General features: G+C 53.3%; 1 protein-coding gene across 8 annotated transcripts in view; it reads right to left on the bottom strand.

Moving 5' to 3' along the window:
* Positions 1-1,408: 1,408 nt before the first annotated feature.
* Positions 1,409-16,041, bottom strand: part of DIXDC1 (DIX domain containing 1) — a 30,741-nt gene continuing 16,108 nt past the window's right edge. For 3 of the 8 annotated variants that reach the window (XM_059867090.1, XM_059867092.1, XM_059867095.1), the window contains 16 exons: positions 14,931-15,038; positions 10,276-10,388; positions 9,829-9,977; positions 8,838-8,927; positions 8,689-8,742; positions 8,236-8,286; positions 7,207-7,311; positions 6,713-6,766; positions 6,121-6,213; positions 5,975-6,046; positions 5,409-5,495; positions 5,127-5,288; positions 4,967-5,033; positions 4,260-4,368; positions 3,932-4,046; positions 1,409-3,104 (listed from right to left, as the gene is read on the bottom strand). In XM_059867090.1, the coding sequence (XP_059723073.1) occupies positions 3,024-3,104; positions 3,932-4,046; positions 4,260-4,368; positions 4,967-5,033; positions 5,127-5,288; positions 5,409-5,495; positions 5,975-6,046; positions 6,121-6,213; positions 6,713-6,766; positions 7,207-7,311; positions 8,236-8,286; positions 8,689-8,742; positions 8,838-8,927; positions 9,829-9,977; positions 10,276-10,388; positions 14,931-15,038 (1,510 nt within the window). In that variant the 3' untranslated portion in view covers positions 1,409-3,023. Of the gene's footprint in view, positions 3,105-3,931; positions 4,047-4,259; positions 4,369-4,966; positions 5,034-5,126; positions 5,289-5,408; positions 5,496-5,974; positions 6,047-6,120; positions 6,214-6,712; positions 6,767-7,206; positions 7,312-8,235; positions 8,287-8,688; positions 8,743-8,837; positions 8,928-9,828; positions 9,978-10,275; positions 10,389-12,431; positions 13,103-14,930; positions 15,039-16,041 lie in introns of those variants that run through there. The other 5 variants (XM_059867091.1, XM_059867096.1, XM_059867093.1 and 2 more) reach the window with 4 other exon arrangements.

The raw sequence follows: 16,041 nt of genomic DNA, 5'->3' as shown, positions 1-16,041 counted from the left end.
GAACCGGCCCGCCTCAGGCACCGCCTCGGCACCGCCCCGCCCGCAGCGCCAGTGCGCGGGGCTCGGCCTGCCGAGAACGGGGTATGGGCCCCTCATGGCTCTGCACAGAGCTCAGCCTAAGAAAATGGGATATGGGGCCCCTCATGGCTCTGCACAGAGCTCAGCCTGCGGAAAAGGGGATATGGGGCACCTTATGGCTCTGCACAGAGCTCAGCCTGCGGAAAGCGGGATATGGGGCACCTCATGGCTCTGCACAGAGCTCAGCCTGCGGAAAGCGGGATATGGGGCACCTCATGGCTCTGCACAGAGCTCAGCCTGCGGAAAGCGGGATATGGGCACCTCATGGCTCTGCACAGAGCTCAGCCTAAGAAAACGGGATATGGGGCACCTTATGGCTCTGCACAGAGCTCAGCCTAAGAAAATGGGATATGGGGCACCTCATGGCTCTGCACAGAGCCCAGCCTAAGAAAATGGGATATGGGGCACCTTATGGCTCTGCACAGAGCTCAGCCTAAGAAAACGGGATATGGGGCACCTCATGGCTCTGCACAGAGCTCAGCCTAAGAAAATGGGATATGGGCACCTTATGGCTCTGCACAGAGCCCAGCCTAAGAAAACGGGATATGGGCACCTTATGGCTCTGCACAGAGCTCAGCCTAAGAAAATAGGGATATGGGCACCTCGTGGCTCTGCACAGAGCCCAGCCTAAGAAAATAGGGATATGGGCACCTCATGGCTCTGCACAGAGCTCAGCCTAAGAAAACGGGATATGGGGCACCTCATGGCTCTGCACAGAGCTGAGCCTAAGAAAATGGGATATGGGCACCTCGTGGCTCTGCACAGCTCCCTGACGGGAGGGGACAGCCGCGGGTCGGCTCCGCTCCCCGGGAACGGCCTCAGGCTGGGCCAGGGGAGCGGCTGTGGATGAGGCAGAGCACATAAAAACACCCAGGGGTGTCAGGGGATAAACCAGGCTCCCATCAGCCCATAAACTAAAACATACCAAGTTCCATCTCAAGCTAAGCAAGTTCTTCCCAAGGAGGGTGGGTTTGTTCTGAGGTGTGCTCTCACTGCCATGTCCCAGGCTTGTCTGTTTCACTGCTTACAGTTGGTTTGTTTCTGCCCTGCTTCCCTCAGTTACTTTTCTGTTCTGTACTTGTTAACTTGATCTTGTAGCAAAATCTCTGGGGTCAGAGAAAAACTCATTTAAAATTGACACTTTTTGCTTTTATGGGGGAGAGACCTCCCAAAGCAAACTGCTCCTCCGGACAGCAGAGAAGGACACGAGGCTGGCCAAGGGCAGACCTTGAAAATCTTCGAAATTTGCTCCATGGAACTCCAGCCTGGGTGTGTGGCTGTTGCTGAAATAAAACTGATGAGTAAAACCCAAAGAATGAAACACTTGTGAGAAGTTTGCAATACAAATACAATTGATCTCGGTATCACAAGCCCATGCCCTCTTCACTAGAGACCATGCAACAGAGAATCTATGTCCAGGGGAGAAGCAAATCGTTGTTTCTTTTCCAAAGGGATGTATTTCCTCCATTAATTAACCTGGTCATTGATGAACTTTCCTCCCACTGTCTGTAAGCAGAAAGTCACACAAATTGTCCAGAACAGGAGGCACCTTGTGTTGTGCCAATGTGGCACAAAAACACGTAGGAGCCTTGATATAAAACCCAGTATCAACCAGTTGGATTTCCATAGTAAGATAAAGTTACAAGGCCAGTGTTGTGTCAACAGAAGACGATACAAAACATCTCAGCATCCACCAGGAAAGGAGTAAAACACAGTATAATGCGTGCAGAAATATACAGAGAGCACTTGCACTAGTATAAAAATATCCACAGTCCTCAGACAAATGTGAATCGGTACAAAATAATTTCAAGAACAGGTTTACAAAAAGACATGTTAATATAAAACAGTAAAACCAGGGTGCCCCCTCTCCCAGCCTCATGCACAGCACACACAGACAGTCCCACAGGAGCTGGGAAGGAGCAGAGCCCATTTCACCTCCCAAGCCCACGGGCGATGTAGGGAAACAAAACCACAAAACCAAAGGGAAAAATCCACCCTTGGGGGATTGTAGGGCTCCTTCTTTCCCAGCAGTTCTTTCCTGATCCTTCAGGACTCAGCATAGCAAGGAACTGGTGTGGGTAAGTGCTTGGTGGCCCTGGCAGCGGGGGGACAGCAGCAGGGGATGCCTGTGCACAGGAGGTGACAGCAGGGAGGGCAGGAGCACAGGGACAGAGGCTCAGCAAGGACAGGGGGTGCAGAGACCTCAGGGAGCAGCTGATCCCAGCTCCCCCACCCATGAAATCCTTCAGCAAACAGACAAGCACCAAGATCCCACAGTCCCCACAGCTGCAGAGCAAACCCCGAGGGCCTCGGAACTGGGAACAGCTTTGGGAAGTGGGGAAAGCAGGGCTGGGAGATGGGAGCCTGAGTTTGGGAGAAAGGGAACTTGGCCAGGTCGGTGAGCTTTGCTTCAGACCATGCATCAACCCTCCAGGGGACTCTTCCCCCACCCAGAACAGGTCCTGTCAGCCTGCAGTGTCCACAGAGTCACTCTGCTCCTGCAGGACAACAGCTGCTCCAGCTTCAGCTCCCACAGTCCAGCAAGCTCTTCTCCATGAAGGCAAAGCTTCACATTTTCACCATCAGTGCAGTTTTCTGTGACACCAGCACAGGAGATGCCCAGCTGAGCCTGCAGCACACAGTGCAGGGATGGAGGAGAAGGGGGCAAAGCATCCTTAAGGCCTCCAGGGTTTTGCTGGCAGGGCTGAGCTGGGTGTTTCTGTCCCACAGACCCGTCTCTGCAGCCTCAGGACAGCAGCTGCCCTCGGGCATGGGCAGTCAGGGGCCAGCTGTCCATGCACACAGCCTGCACCACCCGTGGCTGGCACAGAGGCTTTTTTTTGGCAGCTTGAATTGGCCTCCTCCCAGCACTTGGGCTCCTTGGTCACTCTCTGAGCTCTGCAGACAGTCACAGGTTTCCATAGAAACAGGGCTCGAAAGCTCCATTAATTCTCCCCGTGGTCTTCTTCCACCCAGGCCACAATTTTCCCCTCCCAGCCAGGAATGATGTCGTCGTCATGGAACACCTACCAAAAAAAATTTAAAAAATAAAGGATTTCAGTCATGTCTGGGGTCTGGACACAGGGTTCTGCAGTGTCAGTGGCATCAGGGGCATGAAGTCAAATCCCAGCTCAGATTTCCCAAAATAATCCAGGGAACACATGGCAATGATGGCTGAGGTATGAGTCACATTTTCGCAATTTAGGTAAATAACAGACCAGGCCTCATTACCCAATGAATATCAGGGTTATTATCGGCTGTTTTTGTGACATTAAAGGTAAACTAAAGACAGGATCACGCCTTTTCTGAGCCAGACCACGACCTGCAGCTGCTGCTGCTGCCTGTCCCCAGAGAGGGTGACCCTTTGCCCTTGTCCTAATCAATTTGTGAAGCAAGAACTGTCCCAATAACCTGTGGTGAATCCAGTCCACACCCACACCAGCCTGAGCAGGAGCAGGCTGCACAGCAGCACACAAAGGGAACGATGCCACACTCACAGAGTTCTCTCTGAAAAACCTTCAGAGGAAAGGAAGAGATTGTATTTTTAATACAGGCTCTCCCATTGCAATAGGGTTTATAAAACCTGCAGCCCAGATTTTCGCTGTGTCCCTGGGCTGTGTCACAGGCTGGCTTTGCCCAAGGGGCTCTGCAACTCCCAGGCAGTCACAACCACATCCATGGAGTTGCTTTTGCAGAGGATGAAAATATTTTAGCACAACAGGAGCTTAACCCACGGCTGGGAAAGCAGACACTTTTGTTTGGGGGCAACATCCACGATTTCATTAGTTTAAAAGTGAGGTGACCATGGTCCCCAGGGCTGTGTGGTGACACTGATCCCAAACCCCAGTCCCACCTTTACCTCCTCCTTCACTGTGCCAAACTCTGGGTCCAGGGCTTTGAAGTGGTACCGATGGGTTCCTTCCCGATCGATGGCAGCCTTGAAATCCTTCAGAGTCACTTCCCCTAACCTGCAAAGGAAATAAATGCAAATGCAAAATGCAAATACAAAATGCAAATACAAAATACAAAAACAAAGCTCAGGGACTACTCTAGATAATTCTTCCCAGCAAATAGCATGAAATCCAGTAAAGGCACAGCAAACCTGTGCTGGCTGGGAGCATTCCCAGGAAAGCAGAGTGCTGGTTTTAGGGGCACAGGAGGCTTAGGAAGCCCAGGCTCACCTCTTTGGTATGCTGACCATGAAGGGGGTGAGGGAGCGGTCGGTGAAGTACAACACTTTGGTGCAGGCACTGGTGCTCATCACAGGCGTGCTCTGAGAGTGAGGCAGCTCTGCAAGGCAGCAACTCTCTGATTATCATCCCTTATCATCATTATCCCTCCCCATCTTCCCGTTCCTGCTGGCCAGGATGGATGGTGGTGTGTGGATTTTAATTTGTCCATTCATGTTTCTCTCCCCACCTCCTGCCTTGTTGCCTGCTTCCCCCCAAGAGCTGAAACAGAGGAACTGAACTCCACAGTTTTAAGGCTCCTTTTATGCAGAAAATACTCTGCACGTGTGGAAATATGGTGTTTTAAAAGGAAATGTGGTGTTTCATTCTGTGGATATGAAAGGCAGCAAACACTGAGCAGGGACCAGGGAACACTCCTCTGTCCCCACTAGATGGTGCACAGCAGCAGAAAGCTGGGATGCCATCCCTTTTCCCAGAGATTGCCATGCTTATTTGTGCTGCAGCACTGCCCAAGAGGCTCAGACCAGCACTGTGATGGTGCTTTACAGAAAACCAGCCATAACCGCGTGTCCCTTCCCTTTGCAGGGGGCTCTGCTCCAGGGAGGATCCTGGAGGGGGCAGATTCCCAAGGGGATTCTACACCTGGGAGCTGAGCAGTGAATTTGGCAGTGGAAGGGCAGGATCTGCCAGGCACTTACTGGATTTGGGAGGCCAGGAGTCTCTGCACTCGTTGGTTGCTCTGCTTGCTGGTGATTTCCCCCGCACCTGGGGCGCAAAACAAGGGCAGAGTGTCACCTCCCAGCCAGAGCCAGGGTGGCGTGTGAGGGGCAGGAGCTGAGTGCCCTGGGGAGCCTTTACCCTCCTCTCCTGCCTCTTGTGCGTCTCCATGCGGTGCAGGCGCTCCATGAGGCTGGAGATGCCCTGCTCCAGGCTGTCGATGGTGTGGTGCTGCGGGTCGTGGCCACTGAAGCTGTTCCTGAGGCTGCGGAGGGCATCCCGGACCAGCTGCAGGTCACTGGGCTGCCCAAAACAGCACAGCTGACACCAGCTGCTGCCTCCCCAGCAAGGGGAAACCTCTCTGAATGAAATAAAAGAGTTCCAGGATATCTGGCTGGGAATGCGCCCCTCAGGGGCACTTACCCCTCGGTGGGCTGCGGGAGCAGCTCCTTTTCCTGCTGGTTGGAGAAAGCCATTGCTCTGGGCACTGTGACTGCTGAAAGCCATCACCTGGGCAAGGAAGATGTGTGAGTGTCAGGACCTCCCCAAAAATCCTCATTTATGGACTTCAAAGGGAGAGGGAATGAGAGCTTTCCACATCAGTGATAAAGCTCTCATCTTCTCCCAGATAAAGACACTCCCTAAAGTGTGCAGGGAGTTCCTGCTCACAGCACAGACATGATTCCTCACGTAAAGGTGGAAAGACTCAATACCAGGGTCAGCAGGAAAAGGAGGAAGTAAATTGAGCTGTGGTCTAACACTGCCAGGGTTAGAGGTGAAGCTGGAAGCTGAGAAAGCCTCTGGCTTTCATCTCTGAGGATTCTGAGCCAAGAGGCTGAGCCAGAGTGCTCCGTGCTGGGGGCTTTGCCTGCCTTGGTCAGGGCTCTGACAGTGAGACCTCTCTGGGATGAAGGGGAGGGTTTCTGGAGACAGATGCCTGCAGGGTGCTGGGCAAACACCAGCCCAGGTGTGGAGCAAGGCTCCCGTACCTCCTCAGCTTCTCTCTTCATGCAGTGAGCCAGCAGGGCCTCCCTGTGCTCCAGCTCCCGCTCCAAGTCCACCTGAGGAAGGGCAGCAGAGGAGTCACTACCCCATGGGCCAGCCAGAGCTCCCAGTGCTGCCCAGCTCTCCCTACCTGCTGGTAGCTGGCCTCAGAAAGCTCCCTGAGCATCTCATCCAGCTTGGTCTGCTGCTGCTGCAAGTGCCGATCCTTCTGGCACAGCTCCTTCTGCAACACAGGGGTCCAGGGAATCAGCAGGGCAGGAGGGAGGCTCAGTCATGGCAGGGAAATTCCTGTCATCTGCCAGGATCAGGTGGCTCACACAGGGTGTGCTTTGCCAGATGTTAGAGCTGAGTGTCAGAGCTTTTTTTGGACAAGATCAATCAGGTTTTTATTGCCCAAAGTCCCCTTGGCCAAAGATCTGCTGCTGAGGTCACACAGCTGTCCCAGAGCACACAGATTCCCCAGGGATCAGAGGACAAACAGGTCACCCACCCTCATCTGCACAAGTGTTGGGCACTCAGCAGCCACCACCAAAACCCACGGCAATTAAAGATCTGCAAGAAGCTGTGGGGGGAATGCAAAGAACTCCTGATCCCTCCACCTCACTACAAACACCCCTGGCTCCTGCAGCTCCTTCCCAGGGCTGTCCAAGTGCCTGGGAAAGAGCAATCCCACCCCCAGAACTGAAGATCCACCCAAACCCCCATGGAAGAGGCTCCATTACTTTGTACTCTGCCAGGAGCCGGTTTCTCTCTTCAACCTTCCTCTGGAGGTCAACCTGCAGGAATAACACCCAGGTGTGAGGCAGATATTCCCAGAGAGTGAAAACCTCTGCCCCTTGTGCTGAAGGGTGACCAGAAACCTACAGAGGTCAAGGGAGCTGCTGTTTAGGGTGGCACCTTTGGACAAAGACCTGCACAGGGCAGGTGCCACCTGCTAAACCAGGGAATGAGGAGGGAGAAATGCAACAGCACTGAAAACATCAGGGAAAGCCCCTCCCTGTCCCAGCTGAAGGTCCTGGAGGACAGGAAGCGGGAGTGAAGGTCAGGAATCTCCAGCCTCACAGCTGGCCAGCAGGCTGTGAGCAGCCTGGGCTGTGCAGAGACCTCTGGCTCTTGTTCACTATCCCACGGCCCCGAAATCTGTGCTGCAGCCACCCCTGGGGCCACCAACCCCCCCAAAATAACCTCAGCAGCAGCAGCAGCAGCAGTGACTCACGTTCTGGTTGTGCAGCTCCTCCTTGTCCATGTTGGCTCTCAGCAGCTCCTGCTTGAGCTGCAGGACTGAAGCATCCTGCTGGAGCAGCCTCTGCTGCAGAGCGTCCTGGGGAGAGGTGATCTCTGCAGGAGGGCAGGGAGGGCAGGGACCCCTCCCTGGGGCTCAGGGGCCACAACACCCTGTGGCCACCTGGGGCTGAGGTGCTGCCAGGGACTCTCAGCCCTCCTGCCTCTCCCTTACCCAAAACTGATTTCCCTGCCAACGTTTTGGCCACCAGCACAGAGGGATTTCTCTGTTTCAGCTGTAATTTCCTGCTCCAGAGGTGATGAACTTTGGCTCTGATGGACAGGAACAGCTCTGGAGGGTGTTCAGCCCTGCAGCTCCTGCCCCAGCCACTCATCCCGAGGGCACAGAGAGGCCAAGATCAGCCCAGGACACAAGGAGCCTTAAGCCCTGAGTGTGACCCAGTTGTGCAGTGAAATCCTCTCTGGAGAGGCCAAAGTCAGCACTAATTCTGCACCTTTCACTCACCCAGAGCTGCACCTTGGACAGCTACTGCTGTTTGCTCCCTTCTGACAGGCAGCTCTAAAAATACCTCTGGCAGGAGGAGATCAGCAGTGTTCAGCACTCCAGAGGCACAAAGTGAGCTGTTTCTGGGCAGGACAGGGACACCCCAGGCTCTTTCTCCTGTGCTGGCAGGAATGAGTTCACTGGGCCAGTGCTGCTGAGAGTGTACTCCAAGAGAGAGGAGGGAATACAAGAGCCAGCCAACCAATTTATGCCTCTTTTTGTTTTGGAGAAACAGGGAAAATAGAGAAAAAGGGGAATACTTGACCACAATCTTACAGACAGAGCAGAAAACTGGAAACCCAGCTCCTTCCATCTGCCTAAAAATTCAGAGATGAGCCACAGGATCCCCCTATACTCCTCCTTCCACAATCTGAGATTCCTCAGAGGTGTGTGGTTGCTGCTGGCCCTACTCACCCAAAGCACTACTATTCATTTTTGATGAAATGCCCCTCTCCTCACCTTTATTCCCTGGAGGTTCCGAGCTTCTTGTTTGTATTTAAGCAGCTCCTTCTGCAAGTGCAACACAATTTGGTTAAACAGCCCCATGTCACCCCTTCAGAACCAACCAGAGCTGGTGTTTTTTGCAGGAGGAAGACATCCCTCCCCTTCCCACAGATCCAAGAGCCTGAGACATTTTAATGAGTTACATGACAAAGAGCTGAGCTTTTATTAAAGTCCTGAGGAAAATAATGATTGCCCAGTCCTCCAAATCTGTCCTTCAGGCCAACATCAAACACTTCTGCCAGCATCAGAACTGGTCCCAAGCCTCCAGAGTTGGAGCCCTCACAGAATATTCCCCGTTTCATCCATCACGATGCCCACCCTGCCTCATCCCCACCCCGTTTTCCCCTAAAAAATCAAGTGGAACAATCTGCAAAACCTCTCTTCCCCCTCCATCTGTCCCCCTCTAACCTTCAGATCTTGATTTTCTTCCACACTCTGGTCCAGGCGGCTTCGGATGATGATCTGAATGCAAAACATCAGCGTTGTTATTGTGCAGCAGGGGCAGGGCAGGGCAAAAGGAGCTGCAGCAGGGAGAGTTGGGTCGGGGCTGTTCTCACCAGCTGCTCCTCAGGGCAGGCTCCACGCTCAGAAAGTTCAAAGGACCCTTCCTGCTCATCCTCAGGTAAAGACCCATTGAGCAACAAAGCCTGGGGAGATAAAGGGGAAAAAAAAAATCTCCTTGTCAGAGATTTCAAAGGGAAAGAGGTGACTGCAGCTCTGGCCAGCAGTCACTCCTGGAACAGCCCCTGCCACCTTCATTTCCCATTGCTGCTGATTTATTCCCCTCAAAAATGAGGGGTTTTCTTCAGGAGTGAACAGGAAGATTTAGCCCCTGACAAAGCTCTCCCAGGGGTCTGTCAGCCCATGCTCTTCCCCACAGAAAGAACCAAACAAGGACAACTCAGATTTCCAGGGAGTGAAGTCTCAGCTTTAGCACCTTATAGGGTGTGTGTGCATCAAATCCCCAATATTTCAACCAAACTGTCACAATCTGGAGCTTCTCAATTATTGATTAACCAAATGCAATTTCCTGGCTGGCCACATCAGCTGCCCTCTCCCCACTCCCAGGGGATGAGGGGGCAGCAGTGCCAGTCCCTCCTGTCCCTGATCCCAGTGGGCACAAAATGCAGGGATTTTACCAGTCAACCAAGGAATTTTTTTTTTTTGGTGACTCTTTTGTGTCCTGCCCATTGTCCCCGGGGAAAGTGCCCGCCCAGCTGCCTGTGCTCCTCACACAATCTCTGCTTTGTTTACTGCCACATAAATATTTACAATTCAAAGCCACTGTGGCTCCCAGCACAAACAGAAAGGGATGTTCTGAGAGAGTTCAGTGCCTTCACCATATGGATCAAGGGGCTCTGTTCCCCAGGCACAGCCAGACACACACCAGGGCTGAGGGGCAGGGAGGGGAAGCAGGAAAGGCCCCAGAAATTAAGAATTGTGGGGAGAATGTGCCAGAAGTGAAGGTTGAGCCAAGCTCATGGGCTGACTGACGCAGGGCTGGGTGACCCTGGAAGGGAACGCTCTCTGAGAAGAGAAATCTCTCACCTGCAAACCCGAAATCATCTTTTTTGCCTCCTCCATTTCCTTTTCCAGGTGGTCCTGCTGCTCCAGGAGCTGCTCCTCCCATGAGTTCTCCAGGTAGGACCCAGAGCTCCCTGCCTGCCACTCGGGCTGGAAGTGAGCCTCGGCCTCTTCTGCAAGAGAGAGGGGCTGGATGTGCTGCTGGCAGCCCAGGAGGGACCTGCTCCACTGCCAGTGACCCCAGGATTCCTGAGGCAATCCAAGCTTTCCTACACCCACTTTATCCCAGATAACTGCACTGGGCTCAGGGAGATGTCCAAGCACAGCACTGGGGACAGTGACAGAGGGGGAGAAGCACTCAGGAGCTTTGCAGAGCATCCCTCAGTGCCCAAGGACACCCTGGAGGCAGCAGCAAACCACTGCAGTCCCTGGGGAGCTTTCCAGAACACCAGAACAGTGCCAAGGTTTTACCTGGTTTAGGCTCTGCTTCTTCAGCCTGGAGGATCACAAGCCTCTCCTTCTCCTCCGAGGGGGCCACAGTGGATTCACTCTTTGCACTGTGGACAGGGCTGGGTGAAGTCAGGCTGCAGAGCAAACAGGAACAGCTCTTTCACATGGTGGAGATGGTGTTGATCAGCACTAATTTTGTACAAGCATCTCTCCATATTCACTTTTATCTAAGAATTATCTGCATCCCAGAGAAACCTTCAACAACCCAGCCTGGACATGTAATTTTGTGAATTCAGACTCTCACACAGGGCTAGGACCACACTGAGGAATAATTTACTGCCAGCCTTATGCTGGACAAAAAGCCACCCTGGCTTCATCTCTTGCTCCAGAGCTTTCAGATGAATCATTCCAACTTTAAATCCCAATATATTTGAGAGTCAGACTCCACTCACTCTGTTCTTCGATTAAAACTTCTTGGAAGTGCCCACATATTTTCACAGGAGCCATCTCAGCTGACTGGGAGGTTCAAGCAATCTTTTTCTCAGAAATTCTTCCTGAGTGCATCTCCCAGACAACATCAAAAGGAGGCTGAAGCTCACTGACCCATTCAATGTACCCCGAAAGTCGCAGGAATTAATCCTTGCAAGTGTGAGCAGGAGTTAATTTTTCATTCTCCCCCAACACAGAAACAAAGGGCAGGGAACAAAAAGAAAAACAGTGTGGAAATAATATAATAGGTTTAGAAAAATAAGAGGCTTCAGCAGCTCCCTCCCTGCATCTTCCCAGCACTGCTGCTCGTCTCCCACAGCTCCCACAGAATGGGAACAGCCCTGCAATAGAGATGGAAATGACTTGCTGCTCCTGCCTGCCCCACTCCCACGGCCAGGATCAGCCTCTCCTCATGCAAATTACAGACCTGAGTCCAGTTTTTTGTGGCCCAGACTTCCCTTGAGTTAAAGTGAAAAGAATAATCAATGTCCAAGAGAAATGTCCCACAGGGACAGTGCCAGTCCTCTCAGGTGTGTCCAGGATGCTCAAAGGGCTCCCTGCCACCTGGCTTTGCTCCAGGATTTACCTCCAGGAATTCCAAATCCATCACAGCAGTCCCTCATGAGACATATTTTTAATATCAAATTTGTAACCAGGCCCTGCTCCTGCTCATTGCTGAATGGGGGCATGGCATAAAATGATGGTTTTTTGGGTTTTTTAAAATGCTGTTTCTGACTTGATTTGGCAGTTCTGCTGGGTTTGCATTATGTAACAAGGGCCAGAAGAAAGGATGGAACTTTCACACAACACAGATGCCAGCAGGAAGCCCAGCTGGTCTGACATGGCCAGCAGCTCCAGGGGAATTTAACTTCCTTCTAGGAACAGATCTCAGAATTCCCTCCCTCCCATTCCCAGCTGATGCTCTGAACCTGCCCTCACCCCGAGGCACTGCTGGTTCTCATCCATGCAGAAGCTGTCCCAGAAAAACACCAGCAGGCACAGATGGGAGAGAAGGTGATGAAACAGAGGAAGTGAAAAGGATGAGCAGGATGAAAACCAGAGATATGAGCCTGGAAATAACATTCCACACCCGCTTCTCCCAGCACTGGATCCACAGCCCAAAGCCAAAAAAAGGCACCACAGGTGGACAGAGGTCCCCCCAGCACAGACAGCTTTACATTTCCTGAGGCATTCCCACATCTCCAGACCCTTTCCAGGCAGTTTTCCTATTTCCAAAGGCCCCTGGGTTCAGCCAGCACCCACAGCCACCTCCCAAAGACAGCAAACAGTGGCAGGGCCAGAGGCAGCTGAAGCAGCAGCACAGGTCGGGTTGCTTTCTGCATCACCCAATTAATGCTGCAAACACTCGCCCAGGCTCTGTATCAGTCTGAGCCATCCGAGTATGAAACAGCCTCTGATGCAATGCCTTTGGAAGTGCAGAACGATTCCCTATTAGAGCATGCAGAAACCAGGGCTGGGGAATGAAAGCTTTCCAAGAGAGATTTATGATGCAAACTGCTCCACTTTATTCCTTTCACCGCTTGGTTCCTTAACCCACATCCTGCCTCCCCCGGGCCCCAGATCCTCCAGCACGGCCCAGCCTTCAGGGCAACGAGCCCCGGAGTGCCCCGAATTTTAATAAACACCCATCCCTGCTGCTCGCGAGGACAATGGACACAATCGCTCACCATTTGACCTGCTTCCCTCCCATGATCCCACTTGAACCTGTGGCCTCACAGAATCCGCAGGATCCCGGCTCCGCTCATGCCTCCTTCCCTTCTTCACACCGGGGCTCAGCTCCTGCCGAACTCCCGGGCAAGCTCTGCGAGCCCGAGTGCCGAGGAGATTCCCAGCAGGAACAGCACACACACACACACAAAACAGCGGGCTCAGGGGCTCCGCCGGCTGAGACGCGAATCCGCAGCCCCCAGGATTGGGTTGGATTCCGGAGCCGGGGGGGAATTCTGCAGCCTGCCTGTGGCTCCCGCCGCTTTTCCTCGCAGGTTATTATTCGCCTCCTGCTGCTGCATTTTGGTCAGCTGCACAGCCGCTTGTTTTCATCACAAGGCTCCGGGCTTGCCGGGGGTGTTTCTCATCCCATCCCGCCCTCCTGGTGCTGCCGAGCATCCGAGGAGCCGCCGGGGGAGGGAAGGAGCTGCTGCCGGCGCGGGGTCCCTGCGCTGCCGGGGGATGCGGGCTCTGCTCAGGCTGCTCTCCTCAGCTTCCAGAGGGATGCAGGCTCTGCTCAGGATGCTCTCCTCAGCTTCCAAAGGGATGCGGGTTCTGCCCAGGCTGCTCTCCTCAGCTTCCAGAGGGATGCAGGCTCTGCTCAGGATGCTCTTCCAGCTTCCAGAGGGATGCAGGCTCTGCTCAGGGTGCTCTCCCGGCTTCCAGAGGGATGCAGGCTCTGCTCAGGCTGCTCTCCTCAGCTTCCAGAGGGATGCAGGCTCTGCTCAGGCTGCTCTCCTCAGCTTCCAGAGGGATGCGGGCTCTGCCCAGGCTCTCCCCAGCCCCAGGCACGGCTCCCTCTCCCTCCTGCTGTCACACGCGCTGTGCAGGCACAGCCTTCCTCCGAGATGCCTGGCTCAGGGGTGGGGGAGGGAATGCTGCTGGAAGGGGAGGGGAAAGGGAGAGGGATGGGTGAGGGGCTCGGCGGCCTGGGAATCATCTGATTTTTGGCAAATTTTTCCATGAATCATTTCGGCAGCCTGCGCTCGTCGCTGCTGCCGTCCCCGGGAACTGGGAGAGCTCGGAGCGTGGAAGGAGCCGGGGATGCTGCCCTGGGACATCTCAGCCGGCTGGAGGAGGGGGTCGCTGCACTCCATAACGTCTCTCACCGACAAAAAAAGCATCTCGTTTCTCCCAGCCTGTTCTCCGAACTGAGCTAAGCACATTCCTCCCCGCGAGGAAAGGGAAAGCATCTTGTTTTCATCGTGCAGAATTGTGTCAGCACAGACACCCCCAGCAGCTGGAGGGGAAGAATTCTCCCAGTTTTTGATCACTTTTGGAAAGATTCTCGCTGTGTTCTGCCCTGTCAGCAATAATATCACCATTGCATTGTGGCCAGAGAATCCATGATATTATGGGGAAAAATAAAATAAAAAGCGCAGGATGTGCAGAGATAATTTTGTTTACCACCAAAATACCAAAATATGAGGAGATGAGGTAGAAGAATACATCAAATATTCCAGCTCCCTTAAAGGGAGGGATGAGAGCAGGCAGCAGGATGTGGCACTCCTGAGCTCCTGGTTCAAGAGCCAAGCTCCTGTGGCATTATCCATGAAATGCTGCCAAGAGCAGGATTTTTACATCCCCCTTGGCAGGCCGGCCTCAAAAGCACACTGCTGACATCATGTGGAGGCACTGCTCCAGCACTGCCTCCCTGGGAGCCCCACACTCCTCCAAAAGTCTATTTATAAACACTCTCAATGACACACAGCAGAATTGGGGGATAAACACAAACTCTTGTGTTTTTCTCCTCTGTTGGGCAAAGCAACCTTAATTTTCAGGTACACAGAGAATTATTGGTGCTGTGGAGCGTAAAAATCGGCCTGAGAAACGCTGGGGAAACGTCCTGCCTGCTGAGAGGCTGTCAGTGGCAATCTGTCCTTGGCAAATGAGCTCCTCACTCCCACACAAACGGGAGGGAGGCACTCGGGGAACAGCCCAGGCAGGGGAAGGACACTGAAAATCAGAGCTGGGGCTGTCAGTGGCAGTGGGAGGCTCTGAAGCAAAGAGCTGCAGCTCCCCACGTGCAGCCCTGCCCTTGGATCTGCTCCAGATGAGATGAACTGGAGCACAGCACCATTTCCAGAGGGAGCCCCAGTGGTTCAGTAACACAGCTCGGGCTCTTCCGAGTCGTTTCTGGTTCTCTGGGGGAAAAGGGAGCGGCTTCCCTTTACTACAGAGCTCTCCATGCTGGATCAGCTCCCTCACTGGAGTCATTTTCCTTCAAAAGCCCCTTTTTGGCTGCATTTTCTCACAGAAAACTGCTTCACATTGATTCCTGAGGTTTCACCCTCCAGACCAGCCAGGGATGCCCTTTTCCATCAGAACTGAGTGGATTTTGGTGAGGAGAACAGGCACTTCAGGCAATGTCAGGCACAGGAGACGCCTTGGCAATAAAATTCCTCACCTGGCAGGGTGACACCTTGGAGAGGAGACACCTTGGCAATAAAATTCCTCACCTGGCAGGGTGGGGCTCCAGTGGCACGTTCTGCTGCCCCTCGTACTGCTGCACCAGCGCCCGCACGCTCCAGCAGGGATTCTCAATCTCCTCGTCCATGCTGCTGTTCCTGGGGGTGACAGTCACACAATGAGGGGAGCCTCACCTGGGTGCTGCTGGAATTCTTCTCTTTCCAAAAAGGAGGGGAGGAGAGCTGAAGAGAAGGAGGTAAGGAAGAGGAGACAGCTGGAAAAATGCCAATTTTCCTATCAGGGGATCCCCATCTTCTTGGTGTTAAGGGAAAACGGGCAAACAGGCCTTGTTGTTTTAAACTTGTCCCTAATTCTGTGACTATAAAACTCCAAAAGCTCTGGGAATGCAAGGAAACCTCACAAGGACTGGCTTTCCTGAAGAACTCCAAGGCCTTTGCATGGGAAACCTTTAACATTTCATTTTTCAGTCAAAGTTACATTTCAGCCTCCTTTCCAGACTGTTTCATGGGTGCTCCCTTGAGCCAGGATCAAATGGGAAATGACCTTCAGCTGTGTAAATGAAACCCTGCACAGCCCCAGCACCTGGCTCTCAGCTAAATGTCATTGCTATTATTGTTATTGTCACCCCCATGGCACCTTTGGCAAGGGGCAAATGGGATTTTCACCGTTATTCCCTGTGTGTGTGTGGATTTTCAGCATCCCCAGGACTCAGCAGCCACCTGGAGCAGTGGGGTGAGCAGTGGAGGAGCCAGAAAGGACTTGTACAACACCCTCAGCTCTGGAAATAAAGCTCCAGATCTCTGGGGTGGAAACCTGGCTCGTGTTTCACTTGGCATGAGGACATCTCCAAGGAGAGAGCGCCGAGGGCAGCGTGGGGAGAAGGAGGCAGCACAGGTCCCTCTGCCTGGGCTGTGACTCCCTGCTCTGCTCCAGGGACATAAAGAGAGAGCCAGCTGCTGGTCTGCTGTAAAACCTGAGAGTGACCTGGGCTGGCAGCAGAGCCAGCTCAGTGCCCCCTCTGCGAGGAGTTTTAGGTGTTTTTGCACAGCAGCAGCTTCCTCCCACCAGGGATAAAACAGACAAAGATACATTTATGTGGGAATCCTTAAAATCAGAGGGGTTTGGGAAAGCTGCAAAAGG

Source organism: Haemorhous mexicanus, chromosome 24, assembly GCF_027477595.1.
Source record: "Haemorhous mexicanus isolate bHaeMex1 chromosome 24, bHaeMex1.pri, whole genome shotgun sequence".
Taxonomy (NCBI): domain Eukaryota; kingdom Metazoa; phylum Chordata; class Aves; order Passeriformes; family Fringillidae; genus Haemorhous; species Haemorhous mexicanus.
Note: the sequence above shows the minus strand (reverse complement) of the source record. Positions and strands in the feature narration are given on the sequence as shown.